The 14769-nt window shown below is 44.2% G+C and overlaps 1 protein-coding gene across 1 annotated transcript; it reads left to right on the forward strand.

Moving 5' to 3' along the window:
* Positions 1–46: 46 nt before the first annotated feature.
* On the forward strand, positions 47–12896 carry IK (IK cytokine). The gene is made up of 20 exons (XM_049873832.1): positions 47–157; positions 663–729; positions 3939–4031; positions 4967–5026; positions 5996–6163; positions 6333–6447; positions 6968–7038; positions 7130–7176; positions 7959–8122; positions 8948–9056; positions 9385–9424; positions 9587–9806; positions 10047–10065; positions 10484–10562; positions 10849–10929; positions 11168–11225; positions 12023–12111; positions 12299–12407; positions 12581–12615; positions 12701–12896. The coding sequence occupies exons 1-20, from the start codon at positions 142–144 to the stop codon at positions 12726–12728; spliced, it is 1668 nt and encodes a 555-aa protein (XP_049729789.1). The 5' UTR covers positions 47–141; the 3' UTR covers positions 12729–12896.
* The last annotated feature ends 1873 nt before the right edge of the window (positions 12897–14769 follow it).

A 14769-nucleotide genomic window follows, 5' to 3' on the forward strand; every position in this document is an offset into this window, starting at 1 on the left:
CGCATGGGAGAGGCTGAGAGCGGAAAGGCTGAGGAACGCAAAGCACTGTGGGTTGATTTTTGAGGTGTATTGTGGGAAAAGCCTGTTGTGTGTTATTGTTGGAATCTTGGTCCCCGCTGGCATTGGAAGACCGCGGACAAAATGCCGGAGCGAGACAGTAAGGCTCGGTTTATCTGCCTTCTACTCTGCAGGACTCGGGGCACTCGGCGCGTTACTTTGACTTCAGAGCTTAAACGGGGGGCTGGTGGTGTTTGTGACGCTTGAAGCCCAGCGAGGCCGTCCGGTCCGGAGTGAGGCTGGACAGCTTCAGACCCTGCCCCCGAACTTGCTTCCTGCCCCAATCGAGGACAGGAAACCCCCTCCTCAATCACTTTATCCTGGATTGGGCCTATTCACCTTGCACATAGGACTTTCGATGTGATATTCGGAAGTCCGTGACGATTTAGGGGCCTCACTGTGCCCGCACAGCTCCTTGTATTTTCCCATCTCAACACATATTCATCGTATTGTCACTGCCGCAGTTCACGCCTTCCTTCCTCATTAGGTTGTGAGCAACTTGAGGACAGGAAACGCGTTTGTATCGTTGACTGTTATACCCCGAGCTTTTGCACAGGGCCTGATACATAAGAGATTGATTAAATCAATGCAATTCTTTTTCTCAGGCGAGCCGTTCTCCAACCCTTTGGCCCCAGATGGCCACGATGTGGATGATCCTCACTCCTTCCACCAGTGAGTGTTTTGTTGTAGGGCTATGGGAATGAGCTGGGCGTGGAGTGGTGGTGGTGATAATGGAAGAATTCCGAAAGTCTTTGTCAGCAAGGAAGGAGCCCTGGTGGCACAGTGGTTAAGTGATTGGCTGCTAATGGAAAAGTCGGAAGTTCAAACCCACCAGCTGCTCAGGGGGAGAAAAATGTGGCAGTCTGCTTCCATAAAGATTTACAGCCTTGGAAACCCTATTGGGCTGTTTTACCCTGTCCTAGGTTTTTACCCTGTCCTATAGGGTCCCTGTGAGTTGGAATTGACTCAACAACAGTGGCTTGGGTTTGGGTTTTGTCAGCAAGGAGGGCCAAAAAGTTGAACCACTTAGCACATCAGCTCTGTGAACTTTAACTGGATCTCGTCAACTGCATATAAAGAGGGTTATTAGAGGGGAAATTCTGACAGGATGTTAGTTTATTAAAAAATGAACTTTATACATTATATATTACTTTGCCACTTGCTCTTTTTTCACTTAATATCTTGGAGATTTTTCATGGCAGTCTTTAAACTGCTGCATGGTATTACATAGTACGGCTATTACATAATTCAGTGTTTTCCTAAATTCACTCACTGTGTTCCACCTCCACGAATTTTTGCCATAGCCGCATATAACTGGTGCTATTACTGATCCCTTTGTAAAAACTTAAATACATTTATTTAAGTAGGAAACAACATCATTACTATAAACCGAAAACCAATTATCACTTGTTATAAATAGAAAATGCCCAAGGAAAAAGTATACCATTCAAAACAAAATAATTGCTCCATACTAAGCATTGTACTGTTCTAAGTATTGTATTATGTAACACATAATCAGCATCCCTATAAATGCATGGCTAAGTTAAGAAATAAGGAAATTTTCAAGTGTTAAAAACTTTGGTGACAAGTGGGTACTAATGTGATCTTCAGGAAGTCTTCACTGATTTAAGCGGAAGACTCATTAGCAACCTATGGTATGCAGGTCACACAGTCTTGCTTGATGAAAGCGAAGAGGTCTTGAAGCACTTATTGATGAAGATCAAAGACTGTAGCCTTCAGTATGGATTACAACTGAACATAAAACAAAAATCCCCACAACTGGACCAATAAGCAGCATCCTGATAAATGGAGAAAATAATGAAGTTGTCAGGGATTTCATTTTACTTGGATCCACAATGAATGCCCAAGAAAGCAGCAGTCAAGAAATCAAACAATGTATTGCATTGGAGAAATCTGCTGCAAAAGACCTCTTTCAAGTGTTAAAAACTGAAGATGTCACCTTGCGGACTAAGGTACACCTGACTAAGCCATGGTATTTTCAGTTGCCTTATATGCTTGTGAAAGCTGGACACAATAAGGAAGGCTGAAGAAAAATTAGTGCATTTGAATTATGGTTGTTACCTATTGAGTCGTGTCCCCCCAAAGTGTTTGTCAATTTAGCTAGTCCCTGATTCCCGGTATTGTGTGATTGTCCACCATTTTGTCATCTGATGTGATTTTCCTTTGTCTTGTAAATTCTACCTGTGTGACATTAATGAAGTGGGATTAGCGACAGTTATGTTAATGAAGCAGGACTCAATCTACAAGATTAGGTTTTGTTTTAAGTCAATCTCTAGAGATATAATAAGAAGGGAGCAGAGAGATGGGGACCTCATATCACCAAGAAAGCAACTGCGCTGAGAAGCTTCTATTCCAGGGGAAGATTGATGACAAAGACCTTGCCCCAGGGCCAACAGAGAGAGAAAGCCTTCCACTGGAGCTGGTACCCTAAATTCGGTCTTCTAGCCTCCTAAACTGTGAGAGAATAAGTTTCTCTTTGTTAAAGCCACACACTTGTGGTATTTCTGTTTGTTATAGCAGTACTAGATAACTAAGATAATGGTGTTGGCAAGAATATTGAATATACCATGGATTGCTGTAAGAACAAACAAATCTGCCTTGGAAGAAGTACAGGCAGAATGCTGCTTAGAAAGAAGTGAGGATAGTGACACTTTGTCTCACTTCCTTTGGACATGTTATCAGGAGGGATCAGTCCCTGGACAAGAACATCATGCTTGGTAAAGTAGAGGGTCAGCAAAAAAGAGGAAGATCCTTCATGAGATGGATTGACACAGTGGCTGCAACAGTGGGTTCAAACATAGCAACAATTGTGAGGCTGGTGCAGGACAGGGCAGTGTTTCGTTCTGTTGTGCATAGGGTTGCTATGAGTTGGATCTGACTCGATGGCACCTAACAACAATGTTTTGGATTCTCTGATCTTGATAACCAAGGATTTTGGATTTATAGGAGACCTGGCATTCGGTGTGCTTGACGCAGGTTTTGAAACTTGAGATCCAGGCCAGGGCCCTACCTGGGTTATATTCTCAGAGAAAGTGTGGATTTGGGGGAAGAAAATGCCCTGTGGCAAAGGGAAACAATAGAGGAAGCAGCACCACCTTGATTTTTGTTTTTTCTTTAATGGACTGTGAAGGATTAAGAGACAATTGCAAAGAATAAGTTTTTGACTGGGTGAATTGATTTTATTAATACTGGTCTGTGTACCAATTGAAATGATATCTTGTATTCATCAGTGCTGTGTGTCCTGTATTTGGGATTCATTGTCATAGTTTATTTAGTTATTCTCCAGTTAATAGACACTTACGTTTTTCCAAGATTTTTATTATTTCTGAAACTGTAATTGAATCTCCTTTACAAGCTGTCTTAGTCTCCCAGGGCCAGTATGATTTCGTTTGACTTAACTGATCAATTGAAAAACTTTACTTTCAAACAAGGTCACATTCATGGCTACAGAGGTTAAGAATTCCACATATGTTTTTAGGAGACAATTCAACCCATAACACAGGCCTACATATAAATATATGCATGCCAGTAATTGGCTAGGCTAAATATAGAGAAATGGAGTTGCTGAGTCAAAGGATAGACACACTTAAATTTTAATAAATACTGCCAAATTACCCACCAAATTGGCTATACTGGTTTAAATTCCCGGTAGCAGTATATGAGAGTAGCCATTTCCCAGATTCTTACTCATACTTGATTTATCAAACTTTATAGATACCATTCTGATTCATTAAAAGTGGTATGTCTTTGTTTGAATTTATATTTCTGTAATTTCAAGTAAAACTAACTGTGCTTTTTATATACTCCTTTTTCATTTCTTATTGGCCACTCATTTTTTAATTCTTTGACATTTCTTCTAGATCAAAACTCACCAATGAAGACTTCAGGAAACTTCTCATGACCCCAAGGGCTGCACCCACCTCCGCACCACCTTCTAAGTCACGTCACCATGAGTAAGTCTCGGGATGAGCTGACTTGTCTCCCAGTTCCTTCCTTGCTCATACTGATTTCAGAAAATCTACTGAACCATAATGTTTTAGAAGCTGTAAGGGTGGTCCTTTTGTTGAAGCCTGTGGTTATGATTTTCTCCCTCTGGAAATTGAGGCTCCAGTGAAGACTGGAATGCCCTGGGATCTCATTGTTTTTCAGAGTATGTTCCATGGACCACTTACACTAGAGTCACTTATGGTACTTAACTGGGCATTTTTTTTTTTTTTTTATCATGGTAAAATATACATAACACGAATTTTGTCATTTTAACCATTTTTTAAGTGTGCAATTCAATGACACTAATTACATTCACCATAGTGGGCAGCCATCACCACTGTCCGTTTCTGAAAGTTTCATCACCTCAAACAGAAAATCAGTACATTTTCAGCAATGGCTCCCTCTTCTTCAGGTTTTGACTCTTTGGACAAGGTTGGTTGTGGTTTCCTAAAGAATAATCCGATGCCATTTTCCACAAAGTTCTAGAAGCTACCTAGCAAGTTAAGTGTTGGTACCTCATTTTCCATAAACATTAATCACTTAGCACCAAACTAAAGGAAGAAAGCAGTAACCATTCTAAAGCAGATGTCACTCGCTGAGTGAAGGTAAACTCTGGTTGACACAGGCCATCAAAAACGAGGCATATTTTTAGGCCCATTTTAGCCCCATGGACTCAGACTCTCTGGGGTAGACACTTGGAGATATATAATTTTAATAGTCCCTTCAGGTAGTTGTGATTCTTCTTAAAGTTTGAGGATCACTCACCTACAACTATTGACATGGACCTCTGCCTGATTGAAACTGTTGCTTCGGTCAGTACTCTAGGCTTTTTTCAGTCCATAAGGTTGCGTCCTAGGGCTTGGCAATATTTTGCTATCATTGAACTTCTTGTCTCTCCTAGGATGCCAAGGGAGTATAATGAGGATGAAGACCCAGCTGCACGAAGGAGGAAAAAGAAAAGGTGAAGGAAGTCGGGGAGTTGGGTTTTAAGGTGGATGAGGGTACGTGTTGTCCTGAGGTTCTCTGCTTTCTTAGTGGAGAGGAGTGATAACTTACAGGACTTTGAAGTCTGCCCGCCTGTGTCTTAATGTCATCATCACCATTTACTAGCTGAATAACCTTGGGTATTTTATTTACCCTCTCCAATCTTCAATTTTCTCATGGGTAGAATAGAGTAGTGAAAATAACTCTCACATAAGGTTGTCATGAGGCTCAACTGAGATAGTGTATGTAAGCACTTAGCACCAGGGCTTGGCATATAGTAATTACCCAGTAAATCTTGGGTGCCACTATTGTTGTTATTATTTATATGGTACAATACAAAAGGAGCCCGGGTGGTACAGTGGTTAAAGCACTAAGCTGCTAACTGAAAGGTCAGCGGTTTGAACCCACCAGCTGCTCCTCAGGAGCAAGATGTGGCAGTCTGCTTCTGTAAGGATTTACAGGCTTGGAAACCCAGTGGGGCAGTTCTGCTCTGTGCTATAGGGTAACTATGAGTTGGAATTGACTCAACGGCAATAGGTTATAGAATACAAAACTTTTTGGACCTGGTACTTAGTTTTTCCTCTCTTCTGGGGTTAGACCAGCAAAAAAGTGATTTTCAGCTGAAATTTAGGAAAAAAAAAATTTAAAGGCAACAGAAATTCAGCTGACTTTCTGGTTGCTGTGTGAAAAAGTCTCTCATACCTTTAGAGATTCAGCATTGTAGAGTTGGGTGGCATTGGGTTCTGAGGTGATTGAGTGTCCTAAGATAACACTGTAACTGAGAGCTGAAAGAGTGTAAAGAGGTGACCAGCAGTTTTATCAGGACATATATGAGGTTTTACCATAGAGCATTGGGTGAGGATATAGGAAAACAGAGAGGAATAGTTCTGCTGACCTTGAGAAAGCTGTTAATGAGCCTTATGCATTCTCTTTTCTCTGGTCATAGTTACTACGCCAAGCTGCGACAACAAGAAATTGAGCGAGAGCGGGAGCTTGCTGAGAAGTACCGGGACCGTGCCAAGGAGCGGAGAGACGGTGTTAACAAAGATTATGAGGAAACTGAGCTGATCAGCACCACAGCTAACTACAGGGCTGTGGGTCCCACTGCTGAGGCGTGAGTACCCATTGGACCAGGGAATAGTTCCCACAACATCTCAGAGTCATGCAGTCATGATGTGAACATCTCCCCACACTTTTCTCCTCTCTGGAGCCCACTCCAAGCCATGTCAGTAGACACTTGCCACCCGCAAAGGACTATTCTAATGTGCAATTTTTTGTTATAGGGACAAATCAGCTGCAGAGAAGAGAAGACAGTTGATCCAGGAATCCAAATTCTTAGGTGGTGACATGGAACACACCCATTTGGTGAAAGGCTTGGATTTTGCTCTGCTTCAGAAGGTGAGCTGTATTGGGTGTGTGGATGGTCGTACTAGGGTGCTGAATATACTCCTTCTTTTAGATGGTCTCAGCTACCAGAAGGAGCCTCCCTCCTCAACTCTCAGAGCCCAGTCCCAGTCCTATGGGCTCTGGGAGTTGAGGAGGGAGGCTCCTTCTGGTAGCTCAGACCATCTAAAAGAAGGGCTAAAATGCTATTCATCTTTCACATCTCAGCCTAAATACTATTTCATTGAGAAATCCTTCCCTGATCATCCAGATGTGGTTAGGTCCTCCACCTTTTACCTCCTGCTTCCTGCACCACTGTGTAGCCCTTCTGTTTTACATATCATAGCATTCATCAATCTTTGTTGAAATTACTAGTTTGATTTGTCTCTCTTGCTATAAGTTCCAGTATGGCAAGGACTGTGTCTGTCTTGTTTAGTATTGTATCCTTAGTACCTGGCACAGTGTGGTATAGTGGCTGTTTAGTAAATATATGTAAAATGGATGAATGTCTCCAATCTCCTTACTCTCTTGATAGGTACGAGCTGAGATTGCCAGCAAAGAGAAAGAGGAGGAGGAACTGATGGAAAAGCCCCAGAAGGAGACCAAGTAAGAAACGTCAGGAAACACTTGAGAGTTTAGAAGAATGCCATCTACAGTAGGAACACATTTGGCAAAAGTGTATTTTTTGTCTTTTCAGGAAGGACGAGGATCCGGAAAATAAGATCGAATTTAAAACACGTCTGGGTGAGTACAGTTTCTACACTAGTGGCTGCAGATTCTGGGTGAAAGGTAAGGGATTAATGCTCTGGACAGGATATGCTTCCCCTTCCTTCAGCCTCCTTTCCTCTCTCTCTCTTGCTCCCAAACCAGCTAATTCCCATACAGTGCTCTCGTAGAACTCAGATCTGGACTTAATTATTTCACATCTGTTTTTTTGTCTCTTCAGCTAGGTTGGAAGTTCTTCCAGATTAGGGCATATTTATTAAGAGAGATGGCATGGTTAGTGATTAAAAGCTCAGAATTTGCAGTCAGAGACACCTGGGTTTGAATCTTGATGATGAAACCATAGTAGGTGTGTGATTTTAGGCAACTGATTTACTTCTCAGGGACTATTTGTCCATACACAACAGCTGTTTTTTTCTATCACCTTCAGTATTTCTTTAAATGTCATCCTTCTTTCCCACAGGGCCTAATAAAATACTAGGCATATAGTGCCTTCAGATGACAGTGTAGAAGAGCAGATAGGAGCTTAGACTTTGGAGTTATACTGCCAGGGTACCATTCTTTGCTCTGTCACATGGTAGCTATATAACTTTGGGCAAATCATTTAACTCACAGCTTTAGTATTCTTATTAGTAAAAAGGGATAATAATGCCCACCTCATAGGGCTGTTGTGAAGATTGAATGAAGCAAGGCATGCATAGCACTTGGCATTGTGGCTGGCACAAAGTAAGGACTTAATAAATGGCAGCTGTTTTTATAGAAGGTTCTCATTGAGTACATTCTCTTCTTTCCCTTTTTTGTAGGCCGCAATGTTTACCGCATGCTTTTCAAGAGCAAAGCATATGAGCGGAATGAGCTGTTCCTGCCGGGCCGCATGGCCTATGTGGTGGATCTGGATGATGAGTATGCTGACACGGACATTCCCACCACCCTTATCCGCAGCAAGGCTGATTGCCCCACTATGGAGGTGAGTGACCTGAGTCCTGGGACACTGTCACATGAGCCTCAAACCTGGGATTCACCCTTGAATCTGCCCTGGGCCTCATCCCCTACATTAGTCCATCACCAAGTTTTGTTGAATTTTTACTTGTTAAATCTCAATTGAACCCACTTACTTTTCTCCATCTCTACCAATATCATTTCAGTCTAAACAATCATTTCTTGCTGGAGCTATTGAAGGAGGTTCCTAATTGGTTTCCCCACTTACACTCTGTTTTTTTTTTTCAACAGTTTTATTGAATACTATATATTTCTCTCTTTTAAAATGTGTAAGTCATCGGTTTTTAATATTTTCTGAGTTGGGGGCAACAATCACCACAGTCAATTTAAAACATTTTTATTACTCCAAAAAGAAACTGTCTCCCTGCCAGTCTGCCCATTCCTGCTTCCAATAAGTTTTTTTTACACATGGCTGAGTGATCTTTGCAAAATGCAAATTTTTGTCTCATCACTGTTTAGAAGCTTTCAATGGTTTCTCATTATTTTTAGGATAAAGACCCAAATCTTTATGATGGCCTATGAACCCCCACAACACCTGGCCTTTCCAGCCTGTTCTTCACCACGACTCCCTGTTTGTTCTCCAGCCACTCTTGATTTCTTGAGTGTGCTTAATTCACTTTTGCCCTAGGGCCTTTCTGCATGGTCCTTCATCTGTCTGGATTGTCCTTCCACAACACCTTTTCTTTGTCTTTACCTAGTTCATTCCAACTCATCCTTCAGTCTGTTAAGTGAATGAATGAATGAAGAGATCCCTGCTCAGTGGGATAACATTCTCATTTCTTGGGGTTTTCAGGCCCAGACTACACTGACCACAAATGACATTGTCATCAGTAAGCTCACCCAAATCCTTTCCTACCTGAGGCAGGGTACCCGCAACAAGAAGCTCAAGAAGAAGGACAAAGGTACCTGGAGGGTTGGGGAAGGGCACTTGGGGATGGAACCAAGGCCTCCAGGAGCCTTCTGTCCCCAGGACATTGGGAAGCTCCTGGGGAGCAGAGAAAAATGGGAGCAATTGAGCCATTGGCAAGGGAATAGTTACACCCAAGCTCTGTTTGCTTGGCCCACCCAGTAATCACTGATCAGGTTTGAGGCAGGAGGAGGGACAGCATGGGTAGCTGTTGATCACCCTGCTGGAGATATTTAAAAGGGCATTCAGAACTGGAGAGGATGGTGAGGCCCAGTAGGAGTGAACTCAGGAGTGTTTTCCTCATTTCTCTCTTTACGTATTAGGGAAACTGGAAGAGAAAAAACCTCCTGAAGCTGATATGAAGTACGTATCCTTTCTTCTTTCACCTGAACTGAGGGGAGGTCTTCTGCATTTCTTGTATTTGGGCAGTTTTGGGAGCTGAAGTCTGAGAATCTGGAGAAATGGCCAGGGGGAATAGAATTGTGTGTGACTTTGGCAGCTAGTGGTCCTTGTCTGCTTTTCTAGCATTTTTGAAGATGTTGGAGATTACGTGCCCTCTACGACCAAGACACCTCGGGACAAGGAGCGGGAGAGATACCGGGAACGGGAGCGTGATCGAGAGCGAGACAGAGACCGTGACCGAGAGCGGGAGCGAGAACGAGATAGGGAGCGGGAGCGGGACCGAGAGAGAGAGGAGGAGAAGAAGAGGCACAGTTACTTTGAAAAGCCCAAAGTTGACGATGAGGTAAAATCAGGGTACTGGGTGGTGGAGCTACCCCTCTCTAGGCCTGCCCAGCCTAGCTGTAGGACCCTTGTGTTATGCAGGCGCCTCATCATGGCTCCACAACAGCCACTGTCAACTAACCCAGGGTAGGACCATCCTGGAATTGGGGGAAAGATGGAGTAGGGAATTGATTCAGACTTGGGGAAGGGTAAATGGGAATCCTTTATAGTGATACTTATCTCAGTTTCTGTTTTTTTTCAGCCCATGGATGTCGACAAAGGTGGGTATAGTCACAGCATCTTACATTGACTTTAGCAGTCCTGCCTTCCCCCGACTCAGAGCTCACAGCTGGCTTGGGTTGTTATGAGAGCCATGTTCTGTATTACGGAATACTGGAGCTCTCTTCACCCCCTGGGAAATGGCAAGGCATATTTGCTTTGTCAGATATAAGGCCTCTAGCCCTGGGGTTCTGAGGAGGTGAGGCAGAGGCTGAGTGGGCACCCTATCCCTATTCTCAACCAGAATAGCTCAATTTTTTAAAAAGTGGGAGTTTGATTAAAATTTTGTTAGATAGAAGGGTCTTGCTGCTTTTAAAATGTTGTGATGAAAGCCACAGGTTGGTTGTATGTTGCAAGCAGGAGGTTGTGAGATCCTTGAGGTTCAAAGTCTGAACAGTGTTTTTCTCCCCCACCCCCTAGGACCTGGGTCTGCTAAAGAGTTGATCAAATCCATTAATGAGAAATTTGCTGGGTCTGCTGGTTGGGAAGGCACTGAATCATATCCTTTATTCCAGTATATTCTTGGATTCAAGAAAACTGTTCTCTTTTCTTTCAACTCCTCTTGCCTCCCTCCTCCTCCTTCTTCTCCCCACCCCCTCCAGCTCCTTCCCTCCTGAGTTTTGACAGGGGTGAATCCATGCCTCGCCTCTTCCCCAGAGGACCCATTCCAGCTCACAGCCCTCTGTTGAGAGTTCTCATGTTGGGTCTTCTAGCCCTTGGCCCCTTTTGCCTTGAAGCTTTTCTAGGGTAGTTGGAATTCTGGTACTTTCTTTAACATAGCATATGCTGAAGAAGCCAGAGGACAAAAAGCAGCTGGGAGATTTCTTTGGCATGTCCAACAGTTACGCAGAATGCTACCCAGCCACGTAAGTAAAATCCTTTTAAGGAAGGGAGGCTGGGATGATTAAGAACAAGTGGGAGAGTGTGGTGGAAATTTGATTTGCTGGGATCCAGGGTTACTTGGTTGAACTATTTTGTTAGACTATGAGTGGGAGTTCTAGGGGGGTGGTCAGTCCTAGGCATATAACCTCATAGTTGGGTGGGTTTCTGGATAAAGATTGGCATCTGGGTCTTCAGCAGCTGTTTAACTGTTGCTTTCTTTAGGATGGATGACATGGCTGTGGACAGTGATGAGGAGGTGGATTATAGCAAAATGGACCAGGTATGGAGTTGAACGGATAGGTGGGGCTCTTTGGCAGTTACTTTTAAGCACTGCCCCTCCTTTCTCCCTCTCTCTATCCCCAAGCAATCTATCTCATTTACTGGGTCCCACCTTCAATTGCAGCAATAGGAGCTACAGCATTGAGGGGCCATGGGCAGCTTAACTGTCTTAAAGTCTCTGCACAAGAACATCTAAATTAGGGGCAAAGTCTATCTCTCTCTATTTCCTACAACAAAGTATAAGACTTTGATTCCCATTCTAGGCAGTACGCAAGCATTTAGTATGTATAGAGAGAGGACAGAGGGATTGCAGTCTTTAGAAAGAACCTAATTTTATTCTAGCCAGGTTTGAAATTTTCCTCTAAGTCTTAAACAGTAAAAAACACTTACCACTACTAATGTTGAAGGACTCTCATCTACTTTTCCCTTGTTTTCTGTAGTGCAGTGGTTAAGAACATGGTTTAATTTCATCTTGGAGCCTTGTTTAATCCTAGTTTTATGACTTTGCCATGTTATTTTATTGCTTGTGCCTCAGCTTCCTCATCAGGAAAATGAGATGATGTGTTTTTTGTGAGAATGAAATTTGTATTTAGTGCTCAGAATAATGCCTGGCATATAGTAAGTGCATACTAAGCCATTATTATTTATATAGGATTTATGAATGGTGAAAGCTGACCCTCTTTGGTCTCCAGGAAAACCTGGGATTATGGGAGAGTTTAGCTTTAATCACCACCAAAATTCCATTTCCATTGACATTTCCACTGCTGTCCCCCATGCCTCCATTCTGTCCTGCAACAGGGTAACAAGAAGGGCCCCTTAGGCCGCTGGGACTTTGATACCCAGGAGGAATACAGCGAGTATATGAACAACAAGGAGGCTTTGCCCAAGTGAGTCTGGTACTGAATATGGGGAAGGAGTGAGGAGGAGGATGGGAATGGGGTGGCCTGGCTCACCCCAGATTAGAGGATGCAGTCTGGCTGAGACACTCCCAGCTAGGTTGTCTGTCTGGGAAAATATGATTACTGCTGTGCAAGCTCTGCTGCCTTCTTCCCCTACCACCCTTTTTGTTCTCAGGGCTGCATTCCAGTATGGCATCAAGATGTCTGAAGGGCGGAAAACCAGGCGCTTCAAAGAAACCAATGACAAGGCAGAGCTTGATCGCCAGTGGAAGAAGATTAGTGCAGTAAGTGGAACTGCACCTAGGGGTGGAAGGGCTCCAGCTGGGAGAGGACACAGACCCATAGACCTAGAAACAGACAGAGGGTTAGGGAGGCATGGAAGTGGGGGAGGGGTCAGCTAGGCCTCAGGTGAGCGTAGACTGGCAGCATGACTATCATCTGCCTTGTCTTTTTGCAGATCATTGAGAAGAGGAAGAAGATGGAAGCTGATGGGTGAGCAGCATCATTTTCTCTTTGTAATGATGAGAGTTGCTTAGTGTATTGATCTTAGGTTGACCCATTTCTCCTTTCATTTCAGGGTTGAGGTCAAAAGACCAAAATACTAACCTCCAGTTACAACTCCAGGAAGAATCACCACAAGGATGTATTCCCCACTGCTTTCTTCCTGCAATTCCCAGAAAGGCTGCAGGGTGTTTTGTTTTGTTTTGAATGTGTATAAAATTTTTTGTATGATCATTTAGTTTGATTAAAATTGGCTCACCTGCTGTCTTAAACTTCTCTATGTTGAGCATCCTTTCTCACCGCACTTGGAGCACCAAGAGCGCTAATTCCATGGGTTGTATAAAAGCACTTTCAGAAAATCATCTTGGTCCTTTCCCAAGCTGTGGTTCTAGATTCCTAGACAATAAGGAGGTTTACTAGCCAGTGTGCCCAGTGGAAAATGGAGGAATGACTGTCATTGATGAGAGGTGGAGAGAGGAACATAAGAGTGATTGGCCTCAAATGTCAGACTTATTCATGCCTGTCTCAGGGCCTAGTCCCAGGGCAGAGATTCCCTGGGAATTAGAGTTAGCCTGATGGGACTGCCAGTCTGAACCCAAGGCTGAGCAGGACTGGGTTCTGGGTGAAGGTACCTAATAAGAATCACTTGTAGGAACAAAAGGCTTTTGTGAGCCTGCAGCCTCCTGGGAACTTTGGTAATGCTGAGCACACATTGCTGCCTTCTTGGCTGATAGGCTAACTTTGGCCATGTGCCTTGGGGGTAGATCTGGCCCTGCCAGTATACATAGTACTGTCATAGGCCAGAAGGTTTTGGTGCCCTTTATCACCCTAAAATATTTTTCCAGGCCCAGTATGCACCTTCCTGAACTTCAAATCACTCCACCCCTCCTTTCTCTGCTGCTTTCTGCTCATTGCCAGCACTTTAATCTGGTGCTCTTGAGAGATCCACCACTTCTTCGTGGCTGGATGCCAAGTGCCAATGCCTGCCCTGAGCCCAGTAGGCTTTCCAGGGCTGTGGAGAGCCACCTAAGCCATTGCCTTGCCTTTGATCACTTCTACCTTGATAGACAGTTGCTGTGGAGTTGATCCACTCATGGTGACCCCATGTGCGTCAGAGTAGAACTGTGTGCCCTGGGGTTTTTGATGGCTGATTTTTTGGAGGTAGATGGCCCAAGCCTTTCTTCTGAAGTGCCAGTGGGCGGACTTGAACCTCCAACCCTTCTATTAGCAGCCAAATGCATTAACCATCTGCAGCACCCACAGTCTTCAGGGCTTTTTGAGGAAGCTATCTTTGTGCATGGCCCTTTGGAGGCTGAAATTGGATTGTGACTCCAACAGCTCCTAGAATGGATAATTTCAGACAGTAAACAATGCTCTGGTCTCAGGGTTGTAGGCAGCTGTCGCAATTAGGAAAAAGGTCACAGAGACATGGCTCAGATGAAGATACCTAGAGGGTCACTAGGAGTAAATCCTGAGAGTTGACTGCCAGTTTACAATTTAGTTTCTGCAAGTACCACCAAACCTCACGGAAGTGACCAAGACCCCCTGGTTGGCCACATAGTGACAAAGATTCCCAACACCACACAGCAGCTTTTGGGAGTCTCTCAGCACACAGTGGGACATACCGCTCTGACGCCCCTATCCTCACTTCTTTCTCCCCCCTTAAAAAGCGGTGGGCATCAGCACATAAGATCTTTTAGAAAGTCCAGTACCACAGTAATGTGAAGTGGTTCTCTCCAGGTACAGGGTCACGTGCTCTTCATCTGCTCTACCACACAGTGTTCCCATTTTTGTGGAACCTTTGGAAACTGGGATGTCTAGGACGTCAGTTGTTGTGCCTATTTTCCCCTTCAGCAACTCCTCACCAGCTCTAAACACTGCCAGCCTGCCTATAGCTGAGCATGTGGAATCAAACTGTACGAAGGGGCACTACGAAGGGGCACAGGGCGCTGTTCCTTTGGCCACGAAGCTGTTGAACGTGGATAGCAGCAGCTTGAGCTTGTGCGCGGGTCGTCTGATGTCCACGATCTCCCCATGCTGACTTCCCGCTGCGTGGACTTTTGCTGCCTCCTGACTGCTCTGGCTACCGCTTGCCATGGCCTTGGGTTCCACCACGCCATGAACGACTGGCGTCCCTCTCTCCTA

This window comes from Elephas maximus, chromosome 2 (genome assembly GCF_024166365.1).
Source record: "Elephas maximus indicus isolate mEleMax1 chromosome 2, mEleMax1 primary haplotype, whole genome shotgun sequence".
Classification (NCBI taxonomy): Eukaryota; Metazoa; Chordata; class Mammalia; order Proboscidea; family Elephantidae; genus Elephas; species Elephas maximus.